The sequence below is a fragment of the Opisthocomus hoazin genome, chromosome 4 (genome assembly GCF_030867145.1).
Source record: "Opisthocomus hoazin isolate bOpiHoa1 chromosome 4, bOpiHoa1.hap1, whole genome shotgun sequence".
NCBI lineage: Eukaryota > Metazoa > Chordata > Aves > Opisthocomiformes > Opisthocomidae > Opisthocomus > Opisthocomus hoazin.
Window position 1 is genome coordinate 57793124 of NC_134417.1, and position 19725 is coordinate 57812848.

General features: G+C 38.2%; 1 protein-coding gene across 11 annotated transcripts in view; it reads left to right on the forward strand.

The window, feature by feature from the left end:
- Nucleotides 1-18699, forward strand: part of OSBPL3 (oxysterol binding protein like 3) — a 95486-nt gene extending 76787 nt beyond the window's left edge. For all 11 annotated transcript variants that reach the window (XM_075419125.1, XM_075419123.1, XM_075419122.1 and 8 more), the window contains 8 exons: nt 1599-1736; nt 4437-4500; nt 7472-7550; nt 9641-9785; nt 11143-11287; nt 11961-12087; nt 12647-12769; nt 14634-18699. In XM_075419125.1, coding sequence (XP_075275240.1) covers nt 1599-1736; nt 4437-4500; nt 7472-7550; nt 9641-9785; nt 11143-11287; nt 11961-12087; nt 12647-12769; nt 14634-14730 — 918 coding nt within the window. In that variant the 3' untranslated portion in view covers nt 14731-18699. The remainder of the gene's footprint in view (nt 1-1598; nt 1737-4436; nt 4501-7471; nt 7551-9640; nt 9786-11142; nt 11288-11960; nt 12088-12646; nt 12770-14633) is intronic.
- Nucleotides 18700-19725: the final 1026 nt, after the last annotated feature.

Here is a 19725-nt window from a genome sequence, read left to right on the forward strand (position 1 = left end):
AGATCAGGTTGCTCAGAGCCCCGTCCAACCTGGCCTTGAGTGTTTCCAGGGATGGGGCAGCTATCATCTCTCTCGGCAGCCTGTTCCACTGTTTCACCACCCTCATTGTAAAAAATTTCTTCCTTATATCTAGTCTAAATCTACACTCTTTTAGTTTAAAACCCTTACCCTTTGTCCTATTGCAACAGGCCTTGCTAAGAAGTTTGTCCCCATCTTTCTCGTAATCCCCATTTAAGCACTGAAAGGCTGCAATAAGGTCTCCCTGGAGCCCTCCCTTCTCCAGGCAATGGTGTCATCTTCTGCACTCAGCATTTTGCAAAAGAACAAGAGAAAAATGCATTCCAGTTGTTTTGCATCCAGGTGCACAAGAACTACTTAATGTGTAAGCCTGTAAATGAAGGATTAAAAGCTCTCTAAATTCTCTTAAATGGAAGTTATAGATTGTCCCTTAAGTTGAATTAAGCCTTTTCAACTCAATATATCTTATCTTGAAATGAGGTTATTAATGAATGGAAATAATAATGTTATAAATACTGCATGAAAAGTCTCTTGCTCCATTCTGACACTCTGCAAGGGTTACAATTTAGTGTCTGTTCTCTTCTCATGACAGAGGGTGTGGCTATTTATTGGGTTTTTAGGTGCATAGCCTGGTTTGTTCTCTTGAGAACATATGTCAAAAGAAAAAGGTAATGAGCAGTAGTTGTTTGTATGGGAGTGCAAAGCCTTTTCCCTCCTTCCCACACCCAAGCATCTGGACATAACCACAGAATGGAGAATTCTTTGCCTTTGAGAAACTACTGAGGCAAAATTAATGCTAGCTGTTGCATAGTAATTGCAATAGTTCATAAAAGAGCCATTCTGAAGTGGATTCAGTTTCTGAAATTGTGAAAGGAGAGCATCTAGACTTTCACAAGATCAGGAAAAGGAATTAAAAATGAGAAAAAATGGTACAAAAGATACCTGAATCGAACAACCCCAAATTCTAATTCCTCAGGTTTAAGAGGAATTATGCTTGAGTTGACTGAAAAAATTTGGAAGTGTTACCTGTGTCTCCATCATAATCAAGAATAATTTCATGATTAGGTAATAGCACGCAGTAGATAAAAGGGAATTCAATTCAAATTGCATTAGAAATAGCAAACTCTGTGAAAACTCATCCCGTGCCATTTTTAGGAAGAGGATAGTGGGTAGATCCATAGAATCACAGACCGTGACTATGAAAGCCAGTTATAATACAAAATCTAACAGTGATTTTTAAGGTCACTGCTTTGAAATGTGTTGCAGAATGCTAAGTTGTTTCAAACAGCTTTCAGAAATGCTGTTTTCAGTTGGTGAAATTTGCAGTGTTTGACCCCAATAACTCCATCCCTGGGCCGCTGAATGACTCTCTGAAAACTGAATAGTTCTCTAATGTGTGAGCTAGTGCTCAGCTTGCAGGAGGCATGCATGTTTGTAGTCCTTAAATGATGGGAAAAATGCAGAATCTGATGTCAGGATAAGACCTTTTTTTTTCCTTCTGTTAAATCAGAATGTATAACAAAAATTGTGCATGGCTGTGGTAAATGAATTAACCAAAATTATACATATGTTATTCCCAGGTGCATATAGCTGCATTTGCAGTCTCTGCATATGCATCCAGTTACTACCGAGCTGGAAGTAAGCCATTTAATCCTGTGCTTGGAGAAACTTATGAATGTATTCGTGAAGATAAGGGTTTCCAGTTCTTTGCGGAACAGGTATTGTATGCTGCAACCCTTAGATCTGCTTCTTGATACAATGCTTAATTCTAAATGTGTGGCTGGAATCCTCTGGAATTAATAGCAAAATACAAAATTACTTTACATAAGCTGAGCACTGTGGAATTATAAATGAAGAAAATTGTTTTCTGAGGCAAGTCTGCTAACTCTGGGATAGAGCGTGACAACCAACAGCTGACACTCGAGAAGCAAAGGCTGGCAGGCTGCCTACTCCAGTAACTAGACAACTTGGTTAAGTAGACTGCAATTCCCCATGCTGAAAACTGATCACAACTGCAACAAACGTTCACATTCTTGTCATTTTCTTTTGTGTGTGATCATCAAAAGTACTGTATCTTCAGCTGTTTAATGTCTTCTTTTATAACAAATATATCCCTTGTGTGAGTCAATCAACCCACTGTATTTTCTATGGCACCATGGATATTTCTGCTCCCTGTTCAAATACTTCGTGGGCTAAACCCATCAAATCTGGTACCACAGCTCAGTTGGTGAAGGATGTATACAACATCAAGGTCTGAGTGTTTATAAAAATAATTCCCCGATAGGAGAATAATTATTCAGTATGGATGAAAAATATTAAATTTAGACCAACCAAGTTACCAGAATTGCTAAGCTTGAGATATATGTTAAAAAGAGATAAAACTTAAATTATCTGATGCCTAGCAGAGTAAGAATGATTGAAAGCTGTCTTGTTTTGTCTAGACGTGACAAAAACAAGAATTATAAAAAGTGCAGTGGGTAAGGGTGTACAACCTAGAAATTTGATCAGAGAAAGGCTTCTAAGAGGCTTCCTTTAGGTAATGAAAAGTGTTTTTGACCACCTCTGAAGATACAACATTTTGTACGTTATGTTTTAAAACTGACAAAAAGAAGTGCTATGTGATCTTTCCTTAGTCTTGGGAAATGTCACAGGCAAGAGTAAAAATAAGGAGAGAAAAGAAAAAAAAAAAAGAGCAAAACAGTCAAAGCAAGAATCAAATTTAAAGTTCAAGTAATGTATCTGGTTCTTCACTGTTACTTCAGTTCTAAGATGATGTGTGTAGGGCACTGCAGTTACTAGTGTAACATCAAACTGGAGTAAAGAAGTGGTGAATAAAGATTGGTACTGAGATTAATGTGAGGTTGAATTAAACGAAGAGATTTTCCCCTGAATGTTGGATACAAAGGCTACTTTTCTAAAGAGGAATTTTAATATATGACGGGACTTGGGCTGTTAACAACTACGGTTCTAATAATTGCAATAAGTGACGTGAGTTTATAGAGCAGTAAAAGTACTGTGATAGTATGGGGTGGAGGAATATTAGGAAGGGGAGGGCAGTGTAGGAGGAAAGAAATTTCATGCAGCTTGCAAGCATTAAATATTTCTCTTTGCATCAGGAGCTGTTGCTTATTGCTTGTTTGTGCAAGCATTTTGATGCTTACTCTAGATAACTTATTACTGCAGATAGTATATAATCTGTGGAATAGATAGGCAAAATGTATAAAATAACAGACATTCTGTCCTATTACTAGAGTGAGTTTAGAATGACTCCACTTAGCACCTTGACCTTACTCTGGAATTATAACAGTTTAGTGAGAGCTAAGTTTAACCCATGAATTATAGTGGCGTCTGGGGTTAATCTGGTTACAGTATGTGTTAGAGAGAGTGTGTTGCTCTTGATGGGTTAGGGCATAGCTGAGAGTAATTCATACTTCTCTCCCCCCCCCTTTTTTTTTTTTTTTAAAACCCAGTAGAGGATGTTCAGTAAATAGCTGGATGCCTGCGAAAAAATGCTTGATAACAGATTTGCAAAATGAGTAACAAAGAAGAAAGTAAAATTGCAGTTGAGCCATGTAGGTGGTTAAGAAATTAAATTCATAGTGTGAAATAGCAAGTTGACTTGAAAATAAGGTTGTCTTTGTCAAAAGAACAGGCATTACATGCCAAAGAGTCATGGTCAGTTGTTAGTTCCTGTTCACCCAGAAGGGAGAATTTATAGCCAAGGAGGAGTGGCTGCTTTCACTTTGTGCAGTTACTTTATTATTTACTATTTCCTTTTAATAATCTGTATTGTGTATTTGTTGTGGGGGTTGCCCTAATTCATGTATGCGCTGTTACCCAAAGCTGATAAAATGCAATAGACACAGTTAGTTTCACACCAGGAACACCTGAGGTGTCACTAATGATGAAGTAGTAGGGGTTGCTAGATGGAATTTCATGGCTTGATTTCTCCACACGTGGCCCCATCAGAGATGCTGATCACGGTCTCCTCCCTCATAGTCAGGGTTTTGTGGGAATTTACTGCACAGAAGAATTTGGCCCTTTGTTTTTTTTATTTTTGTCTGTGTGCTTAAAGTGCAGCTTCTGCTAATTTATCAAGAGGGTCCTAAGGGTAAATGTAATTATCACATTACAGACAATGTGCAAAATACATAGTTAGATTTTCACTCGATGAACAAAATTCACAAGCCTTTGAAAGTAAGTGTTTCCTATTTCTTTCAAGGCTTCTTGGGTCTCAGTACCTTATTAATCTCATTGACTCCCCCTTCAGGACACAACTGCAAAAGGAAAGTGTTCGAATTTGTAAATGCCATATATGAATGAAAAATGCAGGGGAAAAAAAAAACCCGAAACCAAAATGATTGTTGAAGTGTTAATATGTCCATCTCTTTTTTTCCCCTTTCATGTCTTGCTATTAGGTCAGTCACCATCCACCTATTTCTGCGTGCCATGCTGAATCTGTGAATTTTGCTTTTTGGCAAGGTAACTCTTCAGTCTATCATTTACTTTTACAATATTCATAATACTTTCATTGTATGTCTAACATGAAATATACAGAAATTGGGAAAGGGTGAAATACTCTGCTTAAATTGTATTAGAATGGCTTTAAGAAATGCTAGCTTATATTTACTTGCATGCTTCTTACTTGGATGTTCTGCCATTATAAAAATGTTCAAGGTTTATTTATAACATTAATTGATTATTCTTTTCATATACAAATATCTACATTTCTTTAATCTCATGGGGGGGCAGTTCTTTAGTAAAGAAGAGTTATACCTCAAGCTACTTACAACGAACACAGCTTGAAAAACAAGAAGTTAAATCCTGAGCCTTGGCAGATCTTGTAAACCTATTCTGAAAATAATTTCCAAAAATGAGCATAAGAGCAAGGATAAAAATATTTACTATGCCTTTCTCTGCTGGCATTATTACAGTATAAAAGATGTTGTGCTATTTGACTACTAACATTGTTTTTGAAAAAACATGTGTTGGAGCTTTACTTGCTGTGTAATGCTGGTGAAGGTGTCAGTCAGTCACAGTACCTGTGTGGTCAGCTATTTTTGGAGTGTACCCAGAACATAACTATGCCTTTTAACTCGGTTAAAATCCTTCACCCAGAGGTTTGTCAGTTCCCAGTATAGCCATATTATAACCTTTAATTCTGTTATCATTGACTCTGCTGACTTGATTATAGTTATTACAGATGGAGCCATACTGAACAGAAGTTGGAACTCTGTCATTAGTCTGGGTTTCATTATTCAATTTAATTCTTCGCTTTGTAAACAAATACAGGGACCCAAGTGTCCTTTTGTTCCTAGCCAAAAAGCAGAGATGACCAAAAATTTATTCAGTAACTCAGTACTGTATAAATAAGACTAGATAGCAGCCTGTCTGAATAAAAAACTGATGAGACTGATTTTTTTTTAACAGATCTTGACAACTGTTATCACTCAAATACTTTATCACTTGCATTTAGAGAACAAAGTTCTGCTGTAAAGATGATAGTGGAGGATCTGATCAATGAGAGAGTCTGAGATTTGGTCTTGTGCACAGGAGACTCAAACGGTGCAGCAGGGCTTGGGGTTTTTTTGGGGGGGCTGTTTTTAAATGTGCCTAGCTGAGCTTATGGGAGATCTAGACAATGATTTTTTTCCAATGCAAAGACAATTTATAAATGCTGTGCCCTCTTGTTATGGGGCTATATTAAATTATTTGGAAAGATTAACATCAAGTTACTCTTAAAGATAGCTTGTTAGTGAGGTAAGTTCTTTCTATACACAAAGATCTTTTCACTTACCATATTATCTCCTCAGCAACATTGCCAGAGTAGTGCTGTCATCCCATCAGATGCTAACCTTAGTTCATCTATTTCAACATCAAGAAATCTCTTGATCATCTCTAGTGAGCCAGAAGGCTGGGTTCTGACAGGCACAGTTACTTCAGAAATCGTTTTCCCTGACTTAGGAAGCTGACTCTGCGTTTGTAAAGGAGTGTGGACACATGAACAATGGAAATGCAGAATAGAAGGTTCCAGCTATTACAGCAACTGTACCTGAATTAGTCTGAGCATAGCTCTGAAATAGCACTTCCCTCTTCTTTGCTGTCCTAAAATTTTTGCATGATCAAGTTGCACACTGGTTCCAAAGGTGTTTCCCATGTACTAATCTCTGTGGGATAGCTTTGCTATTTATGAGAACACAGAACATAACAGAATCTGATAGTACATTTTAACTGTTAAACTCAGCTGGGTGTGCCTTTGCCCATTCTCTTCCATCTGACTGCAGAAGAGAGAAAGCTAGTATAGAATTCGGCTCAACATTGTCATATTCAAGATAGTTTTGGACCTCTTACTGTGCAGTAGGAGTCACAACAGAATTGCTGTCACTAAAGATGCTGACTCAGCGTCAAACTTCAAAACCAAAAAACCCAAAAGGTCCTACGCTCAAGTGATAAGAAAAGGATCATTTTTTTCATGAGGGATTCTGCTCTATGTCCCATTCCAGCCTTTACAATAGTAGGCAGCTTGGTGTGGCTCAGTCCTATCACTTGCACGTACATACTCGGGGCATATGTAATCTCCTAACTACGGTTTGAGCATCTCTCTCAGACAGCATAACAGCTTCCCCCCACACTTGCATAGCAAACAGTGTTTTGTTTTCCTCATGTTAACACTAGCATCTCTTTGAGAATAGAGATGAATTTTTCCCTCTTTTTCAGATTGGGCAGGGAATGGAGTTCCTAGTGTCTAATACAGCAAGGATACTGTTCCCCTGAGCTGTGAATTTACTATGAAGGTCACTGCCTGATTATCTAGCCCAATTCAGCTCTATAACCCTTCTGCCATGCTTCTCTGTCCATGTTTCTTTCTCTTCCAGCTGTTTTCGCTCAATAAATTTGGCTGAAGTTGCATCGGGATTTGTCATCTTTTTTTTTTTTTTTTTTCTGAGAAATGACATGAGACTTGGACATGTTTTTATGTGATTCAGACAAGATTTTAAAAGGCCAGTTAAACTTACAGAGGCAGTTGGACTAAATGCCTCTACAATTTTGTACCCTTTGAAACATTCTCTTGCTTCTTCACTGTGGATGTTCTTAGTTGCTATAGTGTTGTATTTGAAATTCTGCTTTTGTTTTTGGAAATGTCTGCTTTCATTCATTAGCAACTGAATTGCAGGGAAATACATGCTATCTATAACTTATTCAAATTCCTCCCTTTTGAAAAAGTTTTTGAGAGGACTTTTAAATCTGTGATACTTTGCTATTTAAATAAACAATGTAATTAAAAAAAAAACCCCATGTTTGAAGGTCCGCAGAATTCTTTGAACATTTTTATTATGTTGCACTTTGTTATTTTGCTTTCCTTGAAAATAAAGTAGAGCTCAGAAATATATTGACTCACCCATGCCTATGACTAAACCTGTCTTTTTCTTTTTTTTTCCTCTTCCTGTTTCAGATGTAAGATGGAAAAACAAATTCTGGGGAAAATCCATGGAAATTGTTCCAGTTGGTACAACACATGTAACTCTTCCAGCGTAAGTGCTGCGGTCGTTGCTGTTCACACACAGGCACAGACTTGCCTGCACATGCTGGAGCCACATTTATCCGGATGAGAACAAGCTGTGCTGTGCCTTATTAGGCCTTTGGAAGAGTTGGTGATTACGATTTAGTTTAAAAAGAAAGAGAGAAGGGGAAGGAGGGAAGGAAAAAAAAACACCAAACCAAAAGAGAAGCACTAACTCTTCCAAAGGTTATAAAAAACAAAAGATGAAATAGCAGACATCACTCCTGTGTATCTTGGAAAAAAAGCAAAGTTGGTATTTTCATACTTCAGCTGGATTTCAAGCTTCATGCATTTTAAACTCAGAGAGAAAAACTGCATGGTAGAGGAAGCTATGAATTTTTTTGCTTGAATATGGGTTTGGGGAAGGGGGTGCTGCTGCTCTTCCTGTCTTTTGTACCTATATTTGTACAGACCTTAACACCATGGGGTCCTGCTCTGTAGGTGAGGTCGATAGTCAACATCACTGCATTAAAAACATATTCTAAGTGATAAAGAACCATTTGCATATCTGGCGTTTATTGTCCAAGGATGTAAGCTGCCACTGTAGTTAAGTGTTGAGTACAGTTTAATTTTTTTTTGAAGTAAAAATCTGCAGTGTTGCTATGCTGGCTTGTCAGAGTGCCCGTTATAGATCAATGATTAAAGTCACTTAAATTTTGGCCTATAGCCATCATGTTTGCAGAACCAGAGGTCTAAAGGCTGAGTAGTATTCCAATTAAATCTGTTTTCCAAAGAAATTCTACAAAATTAATTATTCTGCCATCTGAAAAAAAAAGAAAAATAACTCAAGAACCTAGCATTCATCAGACTAAGCAACTAAGTATGCCTTTTTCTTTTAAGTGGGTAAAATTGCGATATTGTAAGGTAGTATCCAAAAGTTAATGTATAAAACATGTTGTGTTCGTAGCAGCTAGCCTAAGCTGTGGAGTGAAATGTCTTTAGGAGGTGAGTGAAGGTTCGGAAGCAAAGTAACTGACAGATTAGGGCTGATGAATTGGAAATTAATCTAAATCATATGTGTTCTCCATGTGCTGGTTTTTATCCCTTTGTATCTGATATAGAATTGGGTACAAAAAAGGTACTGAGGCTAGAGGCAAAAAAGAAGCATTAGTATTAAGGTTATTTTTGAGGCAAATACAGTATTCTTAGCATGCATGATAGAGCAAGTGACCTGTAGGTAGGGGCAGGAAAGCAAGTTACTGGGGAGTAAACTGGCTGCGTATCTGCTAGTCTGTAAAAACTGCCCTTGTGCATGCTCTTACAAAGCAGCATGTGAAAACAACCGATTAAGGGGAGGTAAGGAAAGATTCTAATATACTCATGGGATGTGTGCGAGGCAGTTGCTATGGGGGAACTGGTGCTTTGTAAGCTTGCCCTTTACCCTACCAGTAGCAACTTGGCTATCAATACTCAAAACAAATTGTAGAATATATGTCTTCATAAGACTCATTTTCTTGAGGTTTTATAAGGCTGTTTTATAAGAACGTCTGCTTCTTTAATAAAAGGTAAAACATTGTATTACCTGTTGGTATTTGTTCATCTGTCTCTGTCTGCTGTCTTCCAGTGTGCAACTGCATCTTGAACTACCTGGTGAGAACTTTTGATCTTGCCTAAAGCACACATATAGGCTCAGCCTTGAGAGCCTGAGCCAAGTTCATTCCACTCAATAAGTCTTCTGATGACTCTGGTGGCCCATGCCCTTGTGTTTTCAGTTGTCGCTGTGTTACAAGCTGTGAAATGGGCATTTCAGCCAGTAGAAGATATTAGAATGATTACTTTTGGAAGCTTAAAACTGGTAAAGAGGGACAAGTAAATTGACAGAAAACTGAATTCAAGACCAAAGTTTACAGCAGAAGTGAAAAGAGTTCTCTGGGAGACAGGATTGTTGTCGTAGGGTTTGTTTTTGAGACGGTGTGGGACAAGAAGAAGAGGCATTCCAGAAAAAAAATTGTTTTGGGGGGTTTTTCTAATCAACTACCCTGTGGGTTGTTTTTTTTTTCACAAGTGTATAAGCTCATTTGAACATGGCACGAGATTTTTCTTTGTGTATTTTTCTTACAGGTTTAAAGACCATTTTGCATGGAACAAGGTGACATCTTGCATCCATAACATCTTAAGTGGGCAAAGATGGATTGAACACTATGGAGAGATCATCATCAAAAATCTTAACGATGACACTTGCCACTGCAAACTGACTTTCATAAAGGTAACCACAGCAGTAACCACAGCAATGTTGGCAGTGCCTTTTCTAACAGACACAGCAGTGGGTGGATGCTCTTTACTGAAGCTTAGTACAACTGCTTACAAGCTGTATTTTTCTGTAGTTCTGCTGTAATTACCTGTGATTCTTCGAGAAACTGTAGCTCTGAAGGAACTGCCTCTCACTAGGCAGAACCAGACAAGAAAGAGAAGGAACAGCTTTGTCAAGTGATTCCACTTACGATGCAGAAAATATGGGGAAAGGAAAGGAAGAAATACGGTGAAAAACCTACTCGGTGTTTGATGAGAGAGGTAGGCACAAGGTGTCTACCAACAATAGTTTACCACATGCCTCCTGCTAACCCATTGGCATGTGCTGTGGTTGCATTCATTCAGTAACTGTAGAACCAGTGCTTATGTGGGGTGCTTCACCCAATGCTCTTTTCCAGCCCTTTTGCAGGTACTTGGAGGAGTTTAAGTGAGAGTTTGTGGTGTTACTCAAAGCTTTTGCTTCAGTACAAGGCATCAAGATATGCCTTCCTCAGGAATTACCCTTATAACTCAAATTAAAATTAGTTTTTGGAAGTAGATTACTTCTTCCTAGTAAAGGAAAATCAATGAAAAGCTAAAACAATGCCAAAACTTCTAACCTGAGAAATAGTTTTGCAAAGCATGGTAGGAGACTTACCTTAATCAGCATTTTCTCTATCTGATTGCTGGAGAAAGGCTGTGCTTTACATAGATTGCATCTGTACTTTCTGTTTCTAAGTACTTCGGCATACCTATGCAGCATGGCATGCTCAGCAGCAGAAGGAAGGTTTCCTTCTCTTACTTGTTTTTCTGAATACTTTATACTTTCTAAGAAACATTAGGGTGGTATTTTTTTTCCAAATACTTCTTTGAAAGTACTGTAATGTATCTGCAGAGTTGCAATGGATGTTTAGAGTTCAAATTTCAAAGTCTGAGTCCGCAAATCTTACACTTCTGATACTGTTAATTGTCTAAAGTGGAGATCACTGTATCAGTTCCTTCTCTTCCTCTTCTGCAGATGTGGGAAGATGCAGATAACTAAGTCAGGAGTCAGTGTTACCTATCATTGGGCAAAATTCAAGGTCAGCTATGCTTCACCTAGTACTGCCCTGAAAAAAGGCAAACAAAATAAATACAATTCTCAACATTAGTATTTTAATAAGCCAATTAATAGTACTAACAGTAGTTGTTTGCATATGATGATATAATGCACGCATAAATGAAAAGTTTTCATTTCAGAATACCACTCTACAGCATGGTACTACTGACATGGCAAAAACACTCAGACTTGATCTCTTATGCACCTTTTTCCTTCTTGTTTCTTTTAATTCTAGGCAAAATACTGGAATCCAAATGCACATGAGATTGAAGGCAGTGTCGTGGATAAAGCTGGGGAAGTTGTGCATCGAATCTTTGGGAAGTGGCATGATAGTTTATACTGTGGGACAACTTCATCTTCAAACTGCATATGGAGAGCAAGTTAGTGATCAGCATGGCTAACATACAGAACTTAAGATCTGCTTGAGAATAAGCTTACTGTTTTCATATCTTTATTAGGCCCCAACTGTTATTTCTATGTGGAATATTAGATTTTTGTCAAGCATTTAAAATTAAGACCAGAAGAATACATCTTCATACAACTTAAATAATATCGAGGTCTTAATCCCATGGCTTGCTCCATTTTCTCTATTCTCCCTAATTTTCAGGTTCGAGCATGAAGTGGGTATTGAGCACTCTAAAAAGAAGGAAAAAAAAAAAAAAGGAAAACACCCCCTCTGCTTTTTTTGTGGAGAAATGTGTATTAAACACTGGAGGATAGCCCACAAAGCTCAGTTCTGTAATGACAGCCATATCGGAACTTCTCCCAGACTCGTGGGGTTTTGTCCACTGTAGTTTGAAAAAGCGCTGTGATAATACCATGGCCTTCACCACCATTGTGCTCCGATTCAGCTGAAAGAACAGAAACCTGTTTTGTTGCAGTGTAATTATCAAGGGGGATGTTCTCTTTTGTCACATTATTAGAAGCCTTTTATTCCCCCAGAATTGAGACTGTGGTTCAGAGATGAACAAATGACTAAGGGGAGTTTGGAATTTTGCTTCTAAAGGTAGTAGCATTTACATGGAATTCTGAAGGTATTCTTTTCTTCTGTAGATCCCATGCCTAAAGATTATGAACAGTGGTATGGATTTACTCAATTTGCACTGGAGTTAAATGAACTGGATCAGCAAACCAGGTCATTACTCCCATCCACTGATACACGTTTTAGGCCAGACCAAAGGTAAGAAGTTTAAACTCTTACATAACTTCCTCAAATAGTTCTTAATCTTCTGTGTGCTCACTTTACTCTAAGCTCAGATTATTTTGTGTAGGTACCTGCAGTGTGTTTCTACTTCTACATTAATGCACATCTGAAACAGACATTTTAATTACTTATCAAGAGATGGTCTAGTCATTATGGACTACTGTTTCCTAAAACTAGCTTTTGCGTTCTAGACAACTGTCTTTCCAAAGAGGTTAAAACTTCAGTACTTCAGGTACTGGATGTTGAGCATACTATGTTTGTATAGCCAAAACCTAAGACACTTGAAATTTCTTTCTGCGGTGGAACTTCTATTGTTGCTAACTTCCACGGAAAAAAAATATAACAATGACTCTGAGCTTGCTAGGAGAGATACATTTCCTTAGTGCTTTTTGATAGTGCAGTTGTCTGCAGAAATAGCTGTTTACCTTTCAAACAACTGCCTGCTGTAACGATTAGATTCTGGAGCTCTAGAGGACCTGGCAAAGATGGGGGACAGGAATAACAATTGTGTTTATTATCACCGCTGGTGCTGCAGGCTTCTAGAGGAAGGGAATATTGAAGGAGCTGAAATGCAAAAGCAGAGGATCGAGCAGCTACAGAGAGAACGACGGAAGGTGCTGGAAGAAAACAATCTAGAGCACCAGCCTAGATTTTTCAGGTACTACATAACAATTAGCATATGCTGTCATTTATTGAAATTCCTGTTATCGTTCTGTTTCTAAACTGCCATAGACCGGGCTCCAGTTTCTTCCAGGTTTCTTCTATATTCTTGATTTTTGTATTCTGGCAACATAGAACACTCCAGACTTAGTTCAACTCAGGATTATGTATTGCTTTTTCATTAGCGCATCCCTGAATTTCTTTCTAATTTTTTTGCCCTGATGTTGATTGATATTTAATCTATGTTTGAATTTGAGTGAATGTAGCATCTTTGATTCTTTCAAGCAAGGTGATGTAGCTGGATTTAACTTAATTAGCTTTGCTGAACTTCTGCTGAATTCAGCGGGATTGCCTTGTGCAGAAGTGTGCAGAGTTGGAGCCTCTTACTTCCAGGGCTGTTTTTGAACGTTTCCCCGATATGATAGAGAATTATCATTCAGAGGGCACTTTATTTCTTCTTGTTGTAAGTCAATTAATGGGAGACTTCAGCCACCGAAAGTCAAAAATAAATGCTAGTGAGGGTGTGGCCTTTCGTCCTCCAGCTGCTCTGTTCTCCTGCAGTGAAAGAGTTGGAGCCAAGGTGAATGTTGTATGGACCTGTGTATCACAGTTAACAGATCTGGGATCCTTATGTTTTTCCGGATAGATAGATACTGCACTTGTATTGAGCACAGAAACATTTAAAATAGGTGCAAAAAGGAAATGCCTCAGACCACTGCTTATCCAAGGAACTGGTGAGTTAACTCATCACATGTCAATCACGCCTGCCAAAGACAAGCAAACGTTGCTTCCAGCAGCCTAAAAAGACAGGATAGAGACAAAGCCTAATACTTTGTAATTGTATATTTGCAATGAGGACTGTGAATGCAGATGAGGTTTTGAATCTTCACAGTGAGGATCTGAAAATTGAGATTTGTGCTTTAGATTTAAATAACAGAATAAAGAATTTAATTACTATATCACAAAAGTGTTACAGAATCACAGAATCACAGAATCACAGAATAGTAGGGGTTGGAAGGGACCTCTGTGGGTCATCTAGTCCAACCCCCTGCCGAAGCAGGGTCATCTACAGCAGGCCGCACAGGACCCCGTCCAGGCGGGTCTTGAATATCTCCAGAGAAGGAGACTCCACAACCTCCCTGGGCAGCCTGTTCCAGTGCTCCGTCACCCTCAGAGGGAAGAAGTTCCTCCTCATGTTCAGACGGAACTTCCTGTGCCTCAGTTTGTGCCCATTTCCCCTTGTCCTGTCACTGGGCACCACTGAAAAGAGCTTGTCCCCATCCTCCTGACACCCACCCTTAGAGTAGATATGAATTATGCATCTGGCTTTTCAACAGTGATTTCTCTCTTCAGCAAATCACAAGCCTTGATTTACTTAAAAGAATAATTTGCTGTTGTGTGAAAAACGTTGTAGACTAGATTAAAAGCAGACTGATTCCTTCAGGGTACGGTATCTAGTGCAGCAATTCTCGCCTTTTGACTGAGAGCTATAGGCTCTCTCTAATTAGTAACTGTGGTGAGCCATCTTTGGAGAGGTTAAAGGAAAGTTTCCACTTTCCACTCAAAGCTGCCTTTGAGGCCACAAAACAAACCTGGACTGCAATTTTAAGTGCTAAGCACTGGCATGTGACAGTGAAAGCAGAGTGTTGATCCCAGCTGAACACCGGGCTACTGAGGTGTGTCTCCAAGGCCGAGTGCAGGCATACCAGACTCCCCAAGCTGTATTGCCTTGTTTGAAGGCTGTACTGAGTTGCACTGCACCTGGTTTGTGGGCTGGATTGGGTATCTGTGCACAGTGCTATGCAGCATGTATATGGAAAACATAAGCTTAACATTTAAGGCATTTGTTTAATCTTCAATAGGAAATCCAGCGATGACTCCTGGGTCAGCAATGGAACCTACATGGACCTTAGAAAAGAACCTGGTTTTTCCAAACTGGACAATCCTGTCCTCTGGTGAAAAAGGAGCTAAGCGAAGATATTCTGTGCTGTATTCTTGGATCTGATTTAGAAGAAGTATATATAAAATATATCTCTATATATACACCTATATATATACACACACATATATTATATGTGTGGGGTGTGTGTATGTGTGCAAGTGTGCATATTTCCAGAATTGTGCTTAATTTAGAATCTGATAAGGCATTTGTTTTCTTTACTCTGACTATTGCAGTGATTGAATGTATAAATTCCCTAACTTCTTTTTATATTTAATAAATAGTACTGAATATTAACAGCGAGAGGGAAAAGAGGAGCTTTTACACTACTTATCCAATGTGTAATAATGTAAGTTCTGACTTAACTTATGCCTTATTGAATTCCATTGGAGACAGTAGCAGCAGCATCTCCTAGCTGTGCTGAGAAATCAGAGTGCAAGCCTTAGTAACTCAAACTGTAAGTAGGCTTCCACAGTTCAATGAGTCATTCAGCTGTCTCTGGGCTTGTATAAATTGCAAAAACAGATTGTCGGCTGGTGCTGGAATCTGAGTATGAGCCTTTGCTGCTTGTAGAAAGTATTTAAATAAGCTTTTGTTTCTATTAGCTTTCCTCTGAATGTTATGGAAGAGGTAGTTCTGAGCATATATCAGTGGTTCTACTGCCTTATACATAAACTGTACACGGCTAAATGTAGTGCTAGAAATTCAGGAATCGCCAAAATTTTCCACTGGGAATCTTCAGATTTATAGCCCCCAACAGGGCGAAAGGAGGAGAGCCTTTGTGTATGCTGCTTGAGCACTGACTAGATGAAGCAGCTCTCTTTCCAGTAAGTAAAATCTATACAGAGCACGAAATCTTGTGCTTCCATAGATTCATTTGTTTTTATTAACCTAAAAATGATAACAGTAAGACTTTTTAATAAGTAAGCAAACTGATTGTTTTAAGCTAGAAGTTTTTTCTTAGTATTTTGATATTTTCTACCTCTTAAGAAATAACAGCATATTTAAGATCTTATATTTAAAAATGACCATCTGCCTTATGGAGAAATGTATGGAGTCTTTGATCTTCCTCTGTTTATTTGTTATGTTCAGATAAATATTGAAGTGTCTTGCACTAAATCAATTGCATCTCTTTCCTGTAATTTTATACATATGGCTAGATTTGTGAAACTGCTAAACCATAGGTCAGAAATACAGTAGGAAACAAATGTAGCAGAAGTCGCACTTTTGAATTAAGATTTTAGCAACAGGCAGTATTTTTGTTTTTTCATTCAAATCACAATGCCACAGTCATTAATAGAATAATTTGCATTCCTGCCTACCTGCAGCTCAAGCCTCACCCGTAATTCCTCGAGTCTTTTCTATGTATCTGTGACTCTCTGGCAACAACGCAGTTTTCAAGTTTAGATCTATATCCTGTCACCACCACCGCTCCCTTTTTCTTATATGCCACTTTAATGACGGTAAATAAACCCAAATTTTGTTGCCATATTTAACTGACTTATAACTGGATAAATTGGACAGTGCATGGGTAAGGAAGACTCCTGGGGGGACTAGTAGCTTAGAAAAGTTTGCACTTTACTGTGTGCTGCATTGTTCTAAAGAAAACCCATTAAAAATGGATCTGTGTATTATAACATGAAGGAAATACTATGAAAGCTTTCATTTTAAACGAAATCTGTGGTGTCAGATTAGATATATATTTGAATTTTTTTGCTTTCTGTTAACTTGGAGCGCCATTGTCTTAGAGGCAGATGAATGCTTTTTCACCATTTTTCACTTTGCCCAGGAACTCTGCCTCATTATCATTTCTGTAATTTATTACCAAAGAAGTTAGCATAGTTCTTTCTATTTAATATGTCTTTTAAAGACTTCACTACCACGCCAGCAGCTTACAACAAGGCAAGGTTCACGTCAATATGAAGACAAAACCTGGGCTTTGATTCCAAAGGAAATCTTAACCTTTGGGGGCTGTTTGGCTTTTCAAGGAAAGTGAGGATCTCTTCATGACTTGTTCTCTTCCTGTATCTTATTCTTGTATTAACTGTCAAAACTTGGCACAGAAATGAGTTATTTGTAATTATCCTTGCTGTCGGTAATTACCATTTATACTAAAAATAATCTTCATTTAACAACAGAAGAGGGTAGGAGAAATTGAAAGAAAAAAGCTTTTAAGAAAGGGTGCAAAATCTGTGGAGGATGAATTCAACTTGCTCATCTCGTCATATTTGGCAGCTACTGTGATTACTGTCTGATCTGATTGCTGGGTTTTTATTTTCTGTGTATGGAGGGGATTTCCCCATACTCTGTTATATGACCTAGTAGTTGATAGCATCTGAAATTAAAGGATTAGAGGCCAAAAGGCAAAGTTAAAGAATTGTAATGCATTAAAATCAGCAGGTTTTAAACGAAACCAATCTCATTTTGGGTGTTTGTCATGATTTTTGAGAAATCAGTCTGGCAGTGTTGCCTTGTATCTTATAGTCTAAAATGTCTGAAATACATTTCTTTAATGACAAGAAGTATTGGGCTGAGTAGTGCCTTATATAAAATTTTCTTCGGCAAAATTCCCATTTTAAGAAGGTAACCTTCAAAATTTTACTGTCATCTTCAGAAAAACAATGCCTGAGAATATTCCAAGGCATTTCTTAAATACATGAAGCAAAATCTTTGCACAAGTAATAGCTTCTTTTGTAAATGTCCGATACGCATCTGCAAACCTGTTGTAACCAGTTGTGAATGATCCTCTGACCCCATGTTTCCAGCTGCAGTATGGTTGTTCCTGCTTACTTTTGTATGAAACAATTTGGTTTAGTTGTTAAACTTCTGTCAACTGTATACTAAGAAGTGGAAGAAAATTGTCTTGATTTTACTTCTGTGTATTTCTGCATAAACATATACCAATCATTCACAAACTTTAATATACTCTATATAGATATTCTTGGTAAAATAGGAAACTTTGTTTTTGGTTTTTTTTTTTCCCCCGAAAGCTTTAGATGTGTTAATGGGTGCAAAACTTACATTAGCATTCTGTAATGTAACTAAGACAGCTGTTGTTTTTAATAACTGACACTGAGGGAATTTCTTCCCCCATTTCTACCCTGAATGGTAGAAAGAACATATCAGACAACTTACTGCTTCCTTTCTCACACAACAATGATCCCCAAGCTGTTTAGCTCAATGGATCAGTCTTAAAATTGCCTGATGACTGTTGCCTGCTGCTATAGCTCTCTTATTTGATGAGTTTATAAACATTACTTATTTTGATTGTGGAGGGCAGTTTGAGAAGCAGCCATCTAGCACTGCCTTTCTTCGTGTATCCTTTCACAAAGTAAAAAACTTACTATAAACATAGCAAGATGATGGAGCAGGTCAGGCCTTTGGGTGTTAAAACACTATGTCAGTTTTCAAATTACGCAGTAAAGAAAGAAAAAATTCCAGGGAAGTAGTGTTCATGGAAACAGAAACCTACAGCTCTACTTCCAGATTTGCAGACTTGACAGTTTCTGATTTTGGTGCAGCACGAGTTTGGGATTATGAAGCAGCCTAACTTGTTTAGGAAACTACTCTTGATAGCACAAAGTGCTCTTTAGACTGAGTGGAACTGGAGTGCACCATTCATCGTTGCATTCCTTTCTTAATCTCTGTTTCCTGAGACATGCTTTATGTGTTAGTTTGCCAGCACACTGATCTACTTCTTTTAGATGCTTTTTGAAATACAGATCCAGCAAAGTACTTAGGTTCTTTATACAGAGCTTGGAAAATTAGATGTATGGAAGGAAGAGCGAAAGCAGCCAAAATTTTGAGAAGGAAACATCCCAGAGAACTGTTCTTCCACCACCAAGTTTTCTTTGAAGGACCTGAAGCAGGATTGCTGGTTTCTTTTAAAACCTGGCTCCCGAAGGAGGTGGGGGTTGCAAACACAGTCACCTTATTATTTGGCATTATAGTGCTGAAGCCAGATAACTGTACAGATAGGAACATAAAAACATGGGGCCAGAATGTACAACCAGGCACAGCTTTGGGGTTGCGCAAAGGTCCAATACTGGTCTCAAAAAAAAAATACCTAACAAAAACCTCACCCCTTCCCATGCCCCCCACTTTCCCTCAGCTGCTCACAGTCCTGTTTAGGTTTTCTGTGTGGCCCTTCATATATAAAAGTCCTTATTCAGCGTCCCATTTTCTCTTTATGACAAAAGATTCTGAAGAATAGGAAAACAGTCTGTTCTAACAAGCTTTTAAATGACAGGTTATGCCTAAAAGCTGGAGTTAAAACTTTCCCCATAAACATTGTGGCCTACTTCTATATCTTTTCCTTGACTGTGAACAGGATTTTCTTCCCAGTTGCTCTCTGGAGTCAACCACAGCCTGGTAAGGGTAGCGTGCCACGGAAATGTGCAGCTACATCTGCTCAGCATAGTCCTAATTAATGTCCTTCCGTCTGCTTTTGTGTAAATCTCTTCTATCATCTCTCTAGATGATCAGCTTTGCAGAGCAGGAAATTTCCAGCATCTCTAATTTTGTTCACTGCAGCTTTTTTTTTTGTGTACAACTCATACAGAAGGGGCAAGCTGAAGAGGAGTGTGAATCTTAACCCACGGTGCATATATAATAGAAAGCAGGATGAAATCCAGCTTCTCTACACAACTGAATACATCTTGCAAGGGCTAAAGTCAGGTGGTGCTATTCAAAGAGTGAAGTTAAAATGGAATGGCTTTTTTGGTTGTGTGTGTTTTCATTCACAGATTATGCCTACTATAAATAAAATTCACAGTATTCACTAACTCATCCTTTCTATTTTCTGGATAGTGGTGGGTGCAGCTTACTCCAGCAGCTGTGGGTTCATAAGAAACTGCACATTATCGGGCTTATCTGTTGAAACTTAGTAAATGCTGTAACTTATCATCAAATGTATTATTGTACTGCTCAGTTCTTAGATACTGTTCTTGCTGCAGCTTTTGAAAGCAATAAGAGAAATTTTCCACATAAATAGTTGCCATATGTTAAAAAATTAT